The 15,312-nt window shown below is 48.4% G+C and overlaps 1 protein-coding gene across 1 annotated transcript in view; it reads left to right on the top strand.

Annotated features, from left to right (window-relative positions):
* The first annotated feature begins 1,615 nt into the window (after nt 1-1,615).
* FRMPD3 (FERM and PDZ domain containing 3) overlaps nt 1,616-15,312 on the top strand; it is a 58,343-nt gene continuing 44,646 nt past the window's right edge. Inside the window, exons 1-4 of the mRNA XM_057719300.1 lie at nt 1,616-1,650; nt 2,234-2,391; nt 5,401-5,503; nt 8,826-8,871. Coding sequence (XP_057575283.1) covers nt 2,244-2,391; nt 5,401-5,503; nt 8,826-8,871 — 297 coding nt within the window. The 5' untranslated portion in view covers nt 1,616-1,650; nt 2,234-2,243. The remainder of the gene's footprint in view (nt 1,651-2,233; nt 2,392-5,400; nt 5,504-8,825; nt 8,872-15,312) is intronic.

The raw sequence follows: 15,312 nt of genomic DNA, 5'->3' as shown, positions 1-15,312 counted from the left end.
GAAATGAGCTGGTGTCATCCCGAGAAGAGGCCCCTTTAGTGCCAGTGAGATGAGGTCAGGTGACAGGAGGCAAAGGGCGCATTTGGGAAGCAGCCCTAGGGGTGAGGCAAGACGGCAGCTACAGGAAGATGTTCTCTGGCTCCATTCAAGGCCAAGTGCCTGCCTGCCACCAGGAGCAGAAATGAGAGAGGTGCCAGCCTGAGGCCACCCTCGCCGAGCCCCTGTCCTGGGAGGGTGCCTATCCAGAACACCAGCCAGCCATGTTCCAGCTTCTAAGTGACTTTCTGTTGAAGAGTGGTCATTTGTCTTACCAGCGTGAGAGGGAAGGAGCCAGTTTCTGAATTGGTCTTTAGGCGGCTTGACGTTATCCTAGCAGCTCCTTCCACCTCCCTAAGGGGCACCAGATAGAGCCCAAGCCAGCTTGGGTGCAGCCAGAGTTGATGTGGACAGATTCAAATCACCCACGGTCCGTCTTCCTTCCTGAGTTCTTCGATGAGAGAGACGAGCCCGGGACTATGAATTTCTCTTTTATACGATTACTCTAAATCTTCCCACCCTTCCCCCAGTAGTCCTAAAACTCCTCTCTAATTACCAAATGTGTGTCCTGATAAACATCCTAATTGCTTACAACCATTTGCTCCCGAGGAATTTGGTATTTTTCACTAGTCAACAATCACTCTCATAGTGTCAGAACCTTCCACTTCTTTTCCTAACCTTACACTAGTTTGATTAATTAGCTCCCGGCCCTCTGTATCTTGTTCAGAAGGACCCTGCCTGGAACCTTAATTTTTGAGAATATACACACCGAGACTCAACTCCATTTATTTGGCCAGAAAGCCTCTGCCAACTCAGGGGGCTGAGGCTCTGGGCCCCTTGGCTCTAGTCTGCTCTCTTCCACTTCCACCTGCCCTATCCTGCGCACTGGCCATTCATTCCCCTTTTTGCCTCTTTCCTTGCCCTTGCCCCCAGTGCCTTCACAAAGCCCAGGATCCGGGACTTCCCTGGTGGCACAGTGGTTAAGAATCCGCCTGCCAATGCAGGGGACATGGGTTCGATCCCTGGCCCGGAAAGAGCCCACATGCCACGAAGCAACTAAGCCCGTGCACCACAACTACTGAGCCTGCGCTCTAGAGCCCGTGAGCTACAGCTGTTGAGCCCACGAGCTGCAACTCCTGAAGCCCGCATACCTAGAGCTCATGCTCTGCAACAAGAGAAGCCACCGCAATGAGAAGTCAGTGCACCACAATGAAGTGTAACCCCCACTTGCCGTAACTAGAGAAAGCCTGCACGCGGCAACAAAGACCCAACACAGCCAATAAACAAATAAATAAATACATAAATTAATAAATAATAATAAAAAGCCCAGGGTCCCCCATGCGTTCACTCCTTAGGGCTCTTCATTCAGATACTGAGCTCAGACCCGTCCTTGCCTGCAGGATCCTTCACCCTGGCCCTTGCTTATAGACCCCCCTATAAAGTCCTAGGGTAATTTCTAAGCTTCAGTAGGGTGTGTTGTCAGCATCAGGAGTGCTGTCTACAATCTCTCCCCAGTATTGAGGCAACGATTTCTCCTCTCCCAGCTCATCTGGGTTTGGGTCTGCCGGCAGCCCCAGGAGGTAGCTCTCCTTCATGCCCACGGGAGCCGTTCTCCAGCTGTCCCATTAACTGAAATAAGCTGGCATTATGCACGGTTGTGTAAGGTGCTGGTCCTCCACACGAGCCCGTTTGTTTAGCTATGCCATCTCAATAGTTTATTTTTATATATCACCTAAGGGACATTAAAATTTAAAATTACACAGGGACTTTCGTGAAGGTGTTCCATATTCTGAAATGACTTCACATTCCTTCCCCACTTTCTTGCCTGTTTTATGGTCCCTTCCCTCAAGGTTTTGGTTTCTCTTAGGGAGTTAATAGCCACTTCAATGGGTGATAACCTTTTGAACTACCTGGCTATTAGTTCTTTTTAGGACTGACTCTCATGTCAGGCTCCATGACACCCATTTCCTCTGTTGGCCCTGGCCCTGTAGACAAGTGGCTTCTCCTTCCTAGACTCTTCTTTCCCCAGTCTGAAATATGAGGCAGTCATCACCTCTGCTGGTGCCAGAGGATGTAGGAAGCGATGTGCGTGAACTCCCGGGTGCCATGGCCAGCACCCTCATTGGCATCCCTCCCAGCTGCTCCTGAGGCTTAGTTGCCTTTGCGTCTTGTTTTGCTCCCATCTTCCCCTTCCCCTCAGTCATGTGATGCAGGAAGAGAGCGCAAATGATATGGAATGTGAGCAGCTGCCAGCAGAGACACTGCGACAAGTGACCATTCACCGGGACCCTATATATGGCTTTGGCTTCGTGGCCGGCAGTGAGAGGCCTGTGGTGGTGCGATCTGTGAGGCCAGGTAGGTGTCCCTCAGGGTGTCCCCATGGCCCTGGCTTCTACCCCCCAACTCCCACACATCGTCCCAAAGAGCAGAGCACCCGAGTGTTCTGTATTGCCAAGGAACTCATGAGAAGTGAGTGAAGACTTGCCAAGCAGGAACAGTGTGAGGGAGCTGGTCTTTTAAGACGTATCTACACACACCACTGAGGCTGCTTGGGCTCTAGACAGAGGCTGTAGTTGATGGTTTAGTACGGTCTGGGTTTCAATAAAACCTCCCTTTGCATAGAACCTTCATGGAAGAGCCATACTGCCTTGGATGAGAAATACCTGTCCAATTCAGTTCGACAAGTATGTATTGATTGCCTACTCTAAGGCCAGCAAGGTTATAGGGAAATACAAGACAGTTCCTGTCCCCAAGAATCTAACCATCAGGCTGTGGACACTAGTATAGGCTCATGACATAGGTCATCCATTAAAGACTGGAGTCAGGGTATAGGCCATAGCTGGGAGAGGAGAGTGAAATCTGAATGCCACAGTGGCAGTACAACACCTACCGTTGATGAAGCCCCCTACTGTGTGCCTTACATCATATTGTTCAATCCTTACAGCTGCGCCCACAAGGTAAGTAATACCATTCCCGTTTTACAGATGAGGAAACTGAGGCATAGAGGAAGAGAAATGACTTGTCCAGGGTCACTCTGCTAGGAAGCAGCAGAGCTAGGATTTGCACCTGAGCCTGTGTGATGCCACGCAGGGGAAGTAGGGCTTGAATGGGACCATGCGGGGTGGACCAAGCGAGATCCCCACCAGAACTGTGAAAGCCTGCTATCATGAATGAAATGGGAAAGGGCCTGAGCACTGTTTTGTTCCCAATCTTGCTAGGCATTGACAGAAAAAACAGACGGAAAGGAGCTCTATTCCTGACTTGCTGGGCCTGAGGCTTTAGATGTTTACAACAGTTTCTCGCTCAGTCAAGAGGAGCAGCCGGAGTACAAACTGGTCTAGCAGAAATTTGATGAATTTTGCAATCCTCCAAGGAAAAGAAAAAGATTTCTGTAAGCTCACTCTTCAACTAGAGGGCATAAAGTAAAAAAAAACAATTCAGTACAGGAGTGCGTGGCTGACCTCAGGCTCCCGACTCAGTCATGCAGTTTGGCGAAAGGTTTTTGAGTCTCTGATCCAAAATCAAATTTGTCCTGGGAGAGAGGGACCGGATAAAACTTAGTAGCAGACCACCAGGAGCCCCTCGTTTAACTTCAGAGGAGACAGAATTCATACGGTTGCTGCAGATGGTATGAGAATGTAGAAGAAGGGGTTGGAGGAGTGGCGAGAAGGAAAGCCACAGGGGAGACCACAGGAGGCCACGGGGCGGGCAGGCTGATGGCAGAGTTGCCTCCAGCCCAGGTGGCTCCCACATACAGAGAATTTGTTTTAGCGACAACAGGAAAAGATAAGATGCCTCCTGTAGAGGAACAGTTATAGTTGAACAAGCCAATAAGCCATTCTGTGAAAATAGTGGTAGACTGAGCTTACCACTGCCATCAGAGAGCCAAGGCCTGTGATGGAAATTGAATTCCATGAGGACCTCCTCCATTAAAAGGAAGGAAGGAGGAATGGATGAATGGAAGGGAGGGAGGGAATAGGTAGAGTGGCCTCTATCTAAAAGATTGGCATGTTTGGCAGAAATCGGAGGAATGAAATGAGTTGAAGAAATTGTCCCTTGGAGGATATAATAACTACCATTCATTGAATTCTTACCAACATCAATCAGCTGTTTTAAGTGCTATGCATTCATCATCCCATTTATCCTCCCAACATTCTTATGATGTTATTTTTCCATTTCACAGATGAGAAAAGAGAGATTCAGAGAGATTAAATGTCTCGTCCAAGGTCCCACAAGTAGTGAACTGCAGATATGAGGTTAGAGTCCGGGCCTGGCTGGCTGCAGAGAATGGACTCTTCACCACCATGCTCCCCATTTCTGAAGTCACTGTGCTGTCAGGAGACTGGGCCGAGTGGGTTGAGGGCCATCGCAGTTGGGGTGGTGAATCCTGCTGGCTGCGCCACCCTCAGCACACAGGCCCCACTCTCCAGAGCCACTGAGCTGCGCTCAAGTGACGTAGTGGCCTTGTTATTATTCATGGTTGTGGAATTTGCACAGCACACTTCTTGGTAGAGGGAGGAATAGTTGGGATCTGGCCCTCTCCAGTGGACCCCAACAAGAGCCCGGGCTGGTTTGAGAGTGACACATGTCATTAAACATCTCTTTCTGGTTTGAGTTAAGCTGGGTCCAACTTCTCATTCTCCCTGAATCTCTAAAAAGCTTTTCTCCAAGAAGATCTTTGCTAAACACCAGAGGCAGCATAGCCCGGGGCACCCCTCAAACCCACCCTTCAGCCCAACCAGGAAGGTGAAGGACAAGCCCTCAGGCGGCTCTGCCTTTAAACCTCGACAGTAGAGATGGGAAGGAGAGAAAGCAAATTTCCAATTGCCTGTGATTTATGGCCTGTGCCTTGTTCCCCGCATTTCTCAGAGAGTAGCAAGTCTCAGAGGTAAATGAAAACAAACCCTTTAGGTCTTTTAGTCCATCCCCCAGTCTCCAGGCCAGTGAATGCCAAATCCTTCCAGACCAGCAAATATGAATAATGTTCAAGTAAGACGATTCCTCGCCCCCTCCAGTAGTCTGGAAGCCATTCCTTGTGCCCAAGCAGATCCCTCCTGGTGAAACGGAAGTTCCTGCTCCTCTCTAGACCCAAGCCAGGCAGCACTCATTAACCTCCTCTGAGCACCAGACCACTCGCAGCCGAAGGAGGGCCACTCCATTCTCTTTCTCCAGTCCTCTACCCTCCATTCACCGCTGGCTGTAGCGGCCTGGGGCTCAAACAGCAGCCCTGCCACCGGCAGCACTAGGCCCGCGCCGTCTCCTGCAGGCCTCAGCGCCCACGTCAGCTCCCTCAGGCGCTGGCGACTCCCTCCCACCCAGGCCTGCACTTTCCCAACCCTCACGCCTCTCTCCTCTCCTCTGCAGGAGGCCCCTCTGAGGACAAGCTCCTGGCTGGTGACCAGATTGTGGCTATTAATGAGGAGGACGTGAGTGAAGCCCCCAGGGAGAGGTTCATAGAACTCATCAGGTAACGGGCCTCTTGGGTCTTGGCAAGAGCTGAGCACGGCCCTCTCCATCCTGCCAGTGGCGTAGCTTTGGCTGCCACAGATCTCCCTGGCCCTGAGAGAGGAGCCCTCCCAGGCAGGGCAGCCCGAGCCAGGGCTCCTGGCTTCCCAGGACTCCCGGGACCCAAGGGCCTTCACACACTCTGGCTTAGCCTCGTCCAGTGACGTGAGCAGACATCACTGCTCACGTCACAGGACAGCCTCCTGCCAGAGCTCCCCTCACCTCCCTCCACCCAACTACTCCCCTCACCCAAGTCCATTGGGTTTTGACTTACTGCGCAGTAAGTGACCAAGGAGAACAAATGAATGACCAATGAGACAGACCAAGTGAGCAATGAGAACCAGACAAGCCATTCAAAAGTCATTCTGAGATAAACACAGTGTGAGCAAGTCATTGTCTCCCATCCGCACTCCCCCCACCCCCACCCCCCCAAAAAAAAACACAAGGAGAAGAAAATCCAGATCCCCGGCCAGCAGGTTGAAGGAGGGAACCTGCCATTGCGAGTTTTGCTCACAATATGTGTGACCCCTTAGTGCCCTCCCCAGATGGGGGCAGGTGAGAGAGAGAAAGAAGTGTTAGGAGGACCACCCCTATCTGTCCGTGGAGTAATCACACTAACTTTTCCTCTCCCTTACATCTGTACACCACACACACACACACACACACACACACACTCACCACCCCCCAATGCCACCATGCACCACATACATACACACCATGCATACCGCATACCACACAATCCACGTGCACACCATACACACAGAGACACAAAACATGGCACCACGTGCCACACACACACACCACGCACCACACACACACACAATGTGCTACACATGCCTGCAGCCACACATGCCACATGCTCACACACATGCACACATGAACGATATACCCTCCCCCACCCCCACGCCCCCTTGCGGAGACGTGTTGATACGGAATGAGACGACAGCAGTGCCAGCTCTACATTCCATGGGCTAACCTCAGTTTGGAGGACCTGGGCTGTCTCCCCTCAAATGGAACCACGTGCTGGCTCTCTCACTCTCTCTCTGTGCCTGGTGTAGTCTCTCTCCCTGCCTCTGTTTCCTTCGACCCTTCTTGGTTTGAAGTGTTTTCATCCCACTTGTTTTTCTTGTTCTCCCAAAGCCCACCGGCGTCCAGATCCCTCCTTCCCCTTCAAAGGCAGAGGAGCAGCAGCCCCTCACCAGCTCTGGAGGGGTTTGCAATGCTCCCCCCTGAAGTCCAGAGCAAGTCTTCCTTGACATGCTCCCCCTCCGGCTTAATATCCTGGAATGTGTCTGGTCCCTAATGACCCTTAGTTCGTCTCTTTTCCAAGTTCATTTTATCCATTGCATTCCACCACTCTCTACCCTTCACCCTTCACTCCTCACACTCCACCACCACACGGTTATGGGGTGAGTTCTTTCAGTCCCTCGAGGACATGCTGGTGTTCTTTCAGGCCCACCCCTCGGAAGTCTTTGCTTTGCTTCTAGTGGATATCTTTGCACCCCTGAGCAAGGTAGCCCGATTTTGTGAGGGACCCCAGGGTACCTTCTGGCTCAAGACAGAGCTCACTCAGTTGATAACCTCAGGGGCTGGCAGACCATTCATTCATTCATTCATTCATTCACTGAATATTTATTATAGTGAGTGTCTGCTGTGCATCAGGCATCGTTCTAGGCACTGAACATGCAGCAGTGAATAAGAGAGATGAAAATCCTTGCCTGTTGGAGTTTACATTCTAGTGGAAGGAGACACACCATAAGCAATAAACGTGATAACTAAGTATTGCCCAGTGTACTAGAAGTTGATGGATGTTATTGGAGAATAGGAAGGGGATCAGGATAAAGAAGATCAGGAATGCTGGGCACACGAGTAAAGGGTGCAACTTGAAATAGCACAGCCAGTGCCGGCCTCAGTGAGGAGGTGACATGTGAAGAAAGACTTGGAGACTTCCTTGGTGGTCCAGTGGTTAGGACTCTGTGCTTCCACTGCAGGGGGCACAAATTCAGTCCCTGGTTGGAGAACTAAGATTCCACATGCTGCACAGCAAAGCCAAAAAAAAAAAAAAAGACTTGAAGGAAATGAGGATGTTAGAGAAAGCAAGAAGAGCCCAGTGTAAAGGCCCTAAGGCGGGAGTGTGTCTGCTGTGTTTGGGGAACAGGGGAGAATTCAGTGTGTGCAGTGGGGTAAGGATGGGGGAGAGTCGTGGCTGCAGCAGGGACTTTGGCTTGTTCTACATGAAATGGGGAGACGTGGCAGGGGATGGAGCACAGGAGTCACCTAATCCGATTTACACTAGGCACCTGCCCTGGTCAAGAGACAGGATTTTCTATGGTGTTTTCCCTGGAATACAACTCCTTCCTTCCCCTGTGAGCTTCCCAGACCCTGCAGATGATTCGTCCCTGGACTCTCCCTCATTGAATGTGGGAAATGGTCCAAGTCCTTGAGTTGGGGGGGCCTGGCCTTTCTTGAATACCCAGAATCAAGGGCATCTTGACTCTGCTTCCTGAACACCTTTGTTCCCAGAAGCATTTGAAAAAGGCCAGCAAAGAGAGGGGAAGCTCCTTCAAGGCAAACTCTTTCCACTCCTTTTAGTTCTTTTAAATGATTATGTATTCCTGGGAGAGAATTTTCATACCTCACAGCTTGTGGGATCATTGGCATAATTCTTGTCTGAAGAGTTTCTAATTCTTCATCCTTTTGAATATTCGCTATCTAGAGAGTCCTGCCTTCCATCTGTTGCTCCCTGGCTCTCATTTTTTTGGTCCTTCAATTAAAACAAATCTGCGGAGTATGAGTCATGATGACCAAATGACCTCCTTTGGGTTTTTCCTTTGAGTTTCTCCTCTTGCTTAAATACCAAATTGCCAGTAATCATGGTACACGGTTCCCAGGACTCTGACTGTGCTCCCTCTGAGTTCCATAATTTAAGTCTTTAGTTTTCCTTGAGAACTTTTTAGCCTAGAGATAAAATTGCTGCTAGGGTTTGAGGATTTCTACAGAGAGAATGGGAGAAGGAATATAAAAAAAAAAAAAGACCTGAAAAATGAGCACCCCAGAGATAATGGTAATGCCATCCTCAGATGCCTGTGTGACCCTATATGTATGGTGGTGTCAACTGCCACACATGATGGGAGGCGAGGCAGCCATGCAGATATTTAGATTGCCCTCTGTCCTAATCCATATACCTGAATGCAGCCCAGGGGAGAATTCTGGTCTTGCTCCTTGTGCTAGATGAATACCCAGTGCATGATCTCCTACTCTCCTGTTCCCTCTTCTCTCTGTAGGAGCGCTAAGGAATTCATCGTTCTTACAGTTCTGCACACTCAGCAGGTGAGTGAGCCTCTTTACCATCCGCCCTTCCTCCTGACTGAGACAAGAGCAGCCCCATGTTGGAAAGTGACAGTGATGGGAGAAGGGGAGGAGTGAGACTAGGACCAACATTGTTGGGAGCCAAGGATTTAGGAGTGAACTTAACAGCGTACCTTCTGAACATCTTGTCTACACTCACGTCCCAGACTTGAGGATTTTGAAAGGCTACACAGTGCTGTGTTCTGCCTCGTGCTCTCAGCTTTACCTCACTTAAGCTGCCCCACCACTGCCTCAGTTCCAGGCATATTTTCGACCTCTTTTTTGCTGTGCCCCATCGAAATTTAGCTTAAGTCCAATGTCCAATTGCCTTAATCCTTGCAGACGGTGGGCGCTCATCTTCTTCATTCATTCATACAGGTGTATACTAAATGACCCACAATGTATGAGACACAGCACTGTATTGGGGGATTTACTCTAAAGTTGCTGGGGAGGTATAGTTGGACAAACAGGTTCGTCTTTGTCCAGGTTCAGTCACTGACTGTCTCTGTGACCCTGGGTGAGTTAGTTCCCTTTTCTGAACCTGTTTCCTCATCTGTAAATGGAGGGATTTAGACTAGAACAGTGTTTCCCAAACTTGCCTGATCATAACAGTCACCAGGACTGTTTATTAAAAGTCAAAGTCCCCGGGCCCTTTTCCTCAAAAGTTAGAATCAGAAGACACCGTGTCCATTACTAGCTCACATCTTTATAGTAATCTTAACTCAAATTCACAAACCCAGGTGCAAAACTTCCACATTGCAATACTCAGAGCCCTCCTTCCAACCTCCCTTTTCGGTGTCCCCAACACTCCCCTGCACCCCAGCACTTATGTCCCACCCCCATCCCATAGCCACAGGGGGAGTCACATCTGTTGGGGATGGGAGATGTGAAATCAGGGGAGACTTCACAGAGCTGTACCTGAGCTCTACCTTGAAAGATGGGGCAGGATTTCCCAGGCACAGATGGAGGGAAAGATTATCCAGAGAGAGAGGACATTTCTGTGCAAAGCAAGGGGCAATGCATAGGTGCAAGGCATGGGCTCACGAGTCTGGAAGACGGGATTCAAATCAAACTCTGGCACTTACTTCCTCTCCCCACGGCCCCCAGCCCTCTTCTATGTAAGCGTGAAACACACACACACATACACACACACACACACACACACATGCGTGCGCGCTTCCTGGTATTTAGGCCTTTCTCAATTACAATTCTGTCTCTGGGCTTGCAAGCTCCGCCCCTCAATGGGTGTTACCAGTAGCCCCCTCCCTCCCCACCTTACTGCACATGATCAGTTGCGTAATGGGCAGTGGACAGTTAGTCCTCACTCCCTAATCACCTGCCATGAAAATGGCTGCCAGTTCCCCCCCCCCCCCGCCCTGCCCCCAAAATGATGCTTGTGGCGTGGTTGGAATTTACCTCTGATCAGAGACCCATTGTGGGTTACTTTGTTAGTGAGATCTCCTTAAATGTCACTTCCTTGTAGAAGCCTTTCTGGACTGTCCTTTCGAAGATAGAATCTACCTGCCACTATCTCCTGATACTGCTTAATTTTCCCAGCAGAGCTGAAATATTATATTTTTTAACTTTTTGTTTTGAAATCATTATAGATTCACAGGAAGTTGCAAAGCTAGTGTAGTGACATCCTTTTCCATGTTTCTCCCAGTGGTTACATGTTACATACCTACAGTACCATATCAGAACTGGGACACTGATATCAGTACAATGCGTGTGTAAGGTTCATTGTCACTCTGTCACATGTGTGACTTCATGTATCAACACAGTCAAGATACTGGACAGTTCTATCACTGAAAGGACCCCTCATGTTGCCCTTTTATGGCGCACCTACTCGCCACCCTCAATCCCTGTCAACCACTAGTCTGTTTTCCACTTCTGTAATTTCATCATTTCAAGAATATTATATAAATGGAAGCACAGAGTATGTAACCTTTGGTGATTGGCTTTTTTCACTCAGCACAATGCCCTTGAGATTCATCCAAGCCATTGCTTGGCTTAATAGTTTGCTCCTTTTTGTTGTTGGGTGGTATTCCGTGGTATGGATGTACCACCGTTTAGTCATCCACTCATCGAAGGACATCTGGGTTGCTTCCAGGCTTTGGCTAGCCCAATTAAAGCTGCTATAAACATTCATGTACAGGGTTTTTTGTGTGTGAGCATAAGTTTTCATTTCTTGGGACAAATGCCCAAAAGTGTGATTGTTCAGTCATATATTAAATGTATGTTTAGTTTATTAAGAAACTGCCAGACTGCTTTCCAGAGTGGCTGTACCATTTTACATTCCCATGAAATATTATACTTACAGGTGTTTATTGCCTCTCTCGCTCAATAGAATGTCAGCTCCACAAGGGTAAAGACTGTGGTTCACTACTATATCTCCAGCACCTGGAACAGCACCTGGCATGGAATAGGCACTCAATAAGTATTTGTTGGAGGAACGAAGGAAACCCAACTTGCAGGCATCACAGGAACCTAAAACTAAACTCAAGTGTTCAAACTTTGGTGCAGAATAAAGAGCCTAACACCCCCCCCCATCTCTGTTCTAACTTTCATCCCAGTGCCCCCAACACCCCTTTATCCCCCAGCCCTTAAGACCGCACTGCGCCATCCCGTGGCCTCTTTGCCATGGCCAGGCGGCTTTCCCTCTCTTCCTTGTACATTTCTTAGTACTCACCACCCTGCAGACTTCTCTCCTTGTCCTAGTCCACATCTCTTCTAACACATGGCTGTTTCCTTGAAGATCTGGCTCGAGACTCATGTCTTCCAAACACCTTTGCCTGACTATCCTCAATGAGAGTTTCTAGTTCATTCATTTGTTCATCAAACATTTACCGAATGCTTACTATTCTAGGTGCTCTTCCAGTCTGGGAATATAGCAGTGTACAGGATAGACATGGTTGCTACTCTCAGAGAGCTTACATTCTAGTTCTTGGCCTTGTGCTCTCTAAACCCTAGAAACGTAGAAAAGTGGGTGAGCATATATACACAGGAGCGATAGTCAAAACAATTAGCAACCTGTACAGGAGGGGACTTCCAATCAGAATGTAAGCCAGCAACAGGCACCGGAGCAGAGTCTTGCAGGCTGCCTAACTATGCCAGGTGTTCACCCTTCAGTTGATCTTTTATAAAGAGGTCCTGGGGGAGAGGTCAGATGGTGCCCAGGAAACTTAGGGCACTGACTACTTACCAATCAGTGGGAGAGAATCCCTCAACATTTTACAACAGGTATGGCCACACCAGTGCATCCCAACCAAATGTCAGCCTTGCATACACGGACACTCCATCTTCAGTATTTGCAGGTTCTGTATTTGCAAATTCGTCCACTCCCTAGAATTTATTTGTAACTCCAAAATCCATACTCAGTGGCACTTTCCTGGTCATTTGCTGACATGCGCAGAGAGTGAAAATGCTGTCTCCCGTTACACGTTCCCAACTGAGGTCAAACAAGACGATGCACTGTCTTCTTGTTTTAGCTGTTATGCAGAGCTGTCCGCAGGATGGAGATGGTAGGGGGCATTAGCTCAGTGTAGTGCAGGAAGCTCCGGCTCTGGGGACAGTTGGATGGGGTTTGAATGCCAACTCTGATACCTGTTAGTGGGGCAGCTTCAGGCAAGTCACTTAACACTTCAGAAAGTCATTTTCTCCTGGTGAAAGAAAGAAAATCGAATCTACCAGGATGAGTTGTTTTTAGAATGTAAGATTATAATCTATGTGAGATACACACACACATGCACACATGCACGCACGCACACACACACTTCCCCTAGGAACAACTGTTCAGTATTCATTAGTTCAATGTTCACACAACTGTGAATAACAGAAACCAACTGAGAGACTCTTCTTTCTCACGCTAAAGTGAAAGCTTTTTGAAGACCCCCCCCCCAGCACATGTTCACTGTTATAGCTCCTATATCACAGAAGATGGTAGCACTTGGCATCTCATGGGTGCGTGGAGACTGCTGCCTCTTACCAAACTCTCATGTTCAAGCTTGACAGTCTCCCAGAAGACAGTCTCCTGATAGGTCGAGGTGGTGGCCCAAGAATCTGTACTTTTAATAAGAGCCACAGGTCATTCTGATGCTGAGTAGAATTTGGGAAACATTGAACCAGACAATCTTTAAGGCTCCTGCCACCCCTACATTCTGTGGCTGGGAATCTCTAATACAGTGGTTCTCTACCCTGGCTATACATTAGAACCTCCTGAGAAGCTTTAAGCATATTGATCCTTGGGCTCTAGCCCTGACCAATTGAATTAGAAGCTCTGGGGATGGAGCTTTGATCTTTTGAAAAGGCTCCCCATATAATTCTGATATGGAGCCAAGGTACACGGTCTAATGTTTAGTCTCTTTCAGATGACATTTTCCTTTTAAAAGAGTGACTCTTACTGTGGCAGATCATTGGGGAGTGTTTTGGGCAGTCATAGGGACCTTTTCCCAGGCACCCTCAAACCATACTGTGTAGATAGCCACTTATTAAGTCTATATGTATTTAAGGGCATTCTTTAACCTTTGAGTGACCAACTATTTCCCGTGCTTGACTGGATATGTATTAATTTTGGTACCCTTAGACCTTGGCACATCGTATGTCCTCAATAAATATTCTAAAATAAAGCACAGGCTTATGACCTAGAATAGCCCTGGCAAAGCAAGCAGATAGTCCCTTCAAATGAAATCCTAGTTTTCTGGTTCTGAAAACTTAGCCTGTACCCAGAGAGTCTCAGTCCCCTCTACTGGGAACCACCTGTCCAGAAAAAAAAAAAAGGCAAAATAATGGGAACCACTGCAGAAGAATTCGTTTTCCACAGAGCTTCTTGAGTATATTGCTTGGCAGACAGTAGGTCCTCAAACTCTGCCTGCTGAATTGATGAACTCACTTGATATTAACCCTAGCAGTCAATTACTGTCTTCTATTCTGTGCCTACTCTGTACTTGATGCGAGGGGGAGACATGGGGATATAAAATGTCATCTCTTCTTTTACAAGCTGGTCGGGGAGATGGGCAATGGCGGTATGGATTCAAAAGGAGTACTACAGGAAATCCAGGGAGGAAAATGGTAAGGTTGGAGAAGGATTCAGGACCAAGGTAGAATTCTAGCTGGGTTTTAGAGGTGGCATTTAGCCGAGCCAAAGAGTCGCTGTGGGCCCTGAAGTTTGGGGATGGTGAAGAGACAGCATGAGGTAGGCACAGAAGCAGGAAGAAGCCCCGTGTGTCCAGGGAGCTGTGGACAGAACCACCCAGCTAAGCAATAGATGGGCAGTGAGGGTTATGTGTGGTTTGTGGGGGGCCTTGGAAGCCGGGGAGAGGACATGCTCCTCTCTAGGTAGTCCTGAGTGCAGGAAGGAAAGACTCCTAGGTCCTTTATCAGTGGGCCCCTGACACCAGGATGACCCTCCATTGTCCCAGGCTCCCACAGTGGTTGCTATGGGAATTGCTTACAAGTAGGCTCAGGTGTCAAAGAAAATGAGGCAGCAGAAAGGGATTTCAGGAGGCTGTCAAAGCTTCAGGAACCTGAGCTCCATGTTCTTAAAATCCTTTCACAGTTGTCATAGTGGGGCCCTCCCATACACTAAAACATTTGGTCATCTACCTGTTTTTGGCCAAGATATAAGTGAACACAACCCTGAAATCTGTACTAATAGAGCCACCGAATTAAAAAATGGTCAGAGAATCACCAGCTGCTGAATTCAGTCCTGAGGGAAAAGGCAGGCTCTCTCTTCTATTGCTTATTCCACCAAGCTGCTGGCTTCATATTTACTTCAAAGGGCTTGCGATGGCCCCAGAGGTACTTAGCAATTCTAGTCCCGTGTTTCAAGCCAAAATCCATTTTAGCCAGAAAGGGTGCCTGTTGCAAAATGAGACTCCCAGCTGCTTGGAGGGAAAATGGGGTCAGTCAAGAGCTCAGATGTCCCAGCTTTAAGGTACTCAATTAATCTATGCTTAGTGGGTTAGGACATTTTCAGCAATTCCTGGACCCTACCCTCTCAGAGATTCTGACTTTTGAAGTCTGGTGTAGGCTTAGAAATCTGTGTTTTAACAAGCATTTCCCGGTGATTCTTATCATCAGGTAAGTTTTGGAAATAGTGGGTGAGTGCATGCTAATGAGTTAGTGCAGGACTCTGTGAACTTCTTCTGTAAAAGGCCATATAGTAAATACTTTAGGCTTTGCGGGCCATATGTGGTAGCACAAAAGCACCCATAGGCAATGCGTAAATGAAGAGAATGGCTGTGTTCCAGTAAAGCTTTATTTACTAAAATAAGTGGTGGGCAGGAGCTGGCCCACACAGGCCCGTAGTCTGCTGGCCCCCGAAGTGGGTTCATTACTCCTTCCAGGTACCACATTTGAATGTTAACCAGGGCCTTCCCAATTCTCAATACTTTAATTCAAATAAGCGACTCTAGTATCAAGAAC

Source organism: Hippopotamus amphibius, chromosome X (assembly GCF_030028045.1).
Source record: "Hippopotamus amphibius kiboko isolate mHipAmp2 chromosome X, mHipAmp2.hap2, whole genome shotgun sequence".
NCBI lineage: Eukaryota > Metazoa > Chordata > Mammalia > Artiodactyla > Hippopotamidae > Hippopotamus > Hippopotamus amphibius.
Note: the sequence above shows the minus strand (reverse complement) of the source record. Positions and strands in the feature narration are given on the sequence as shown.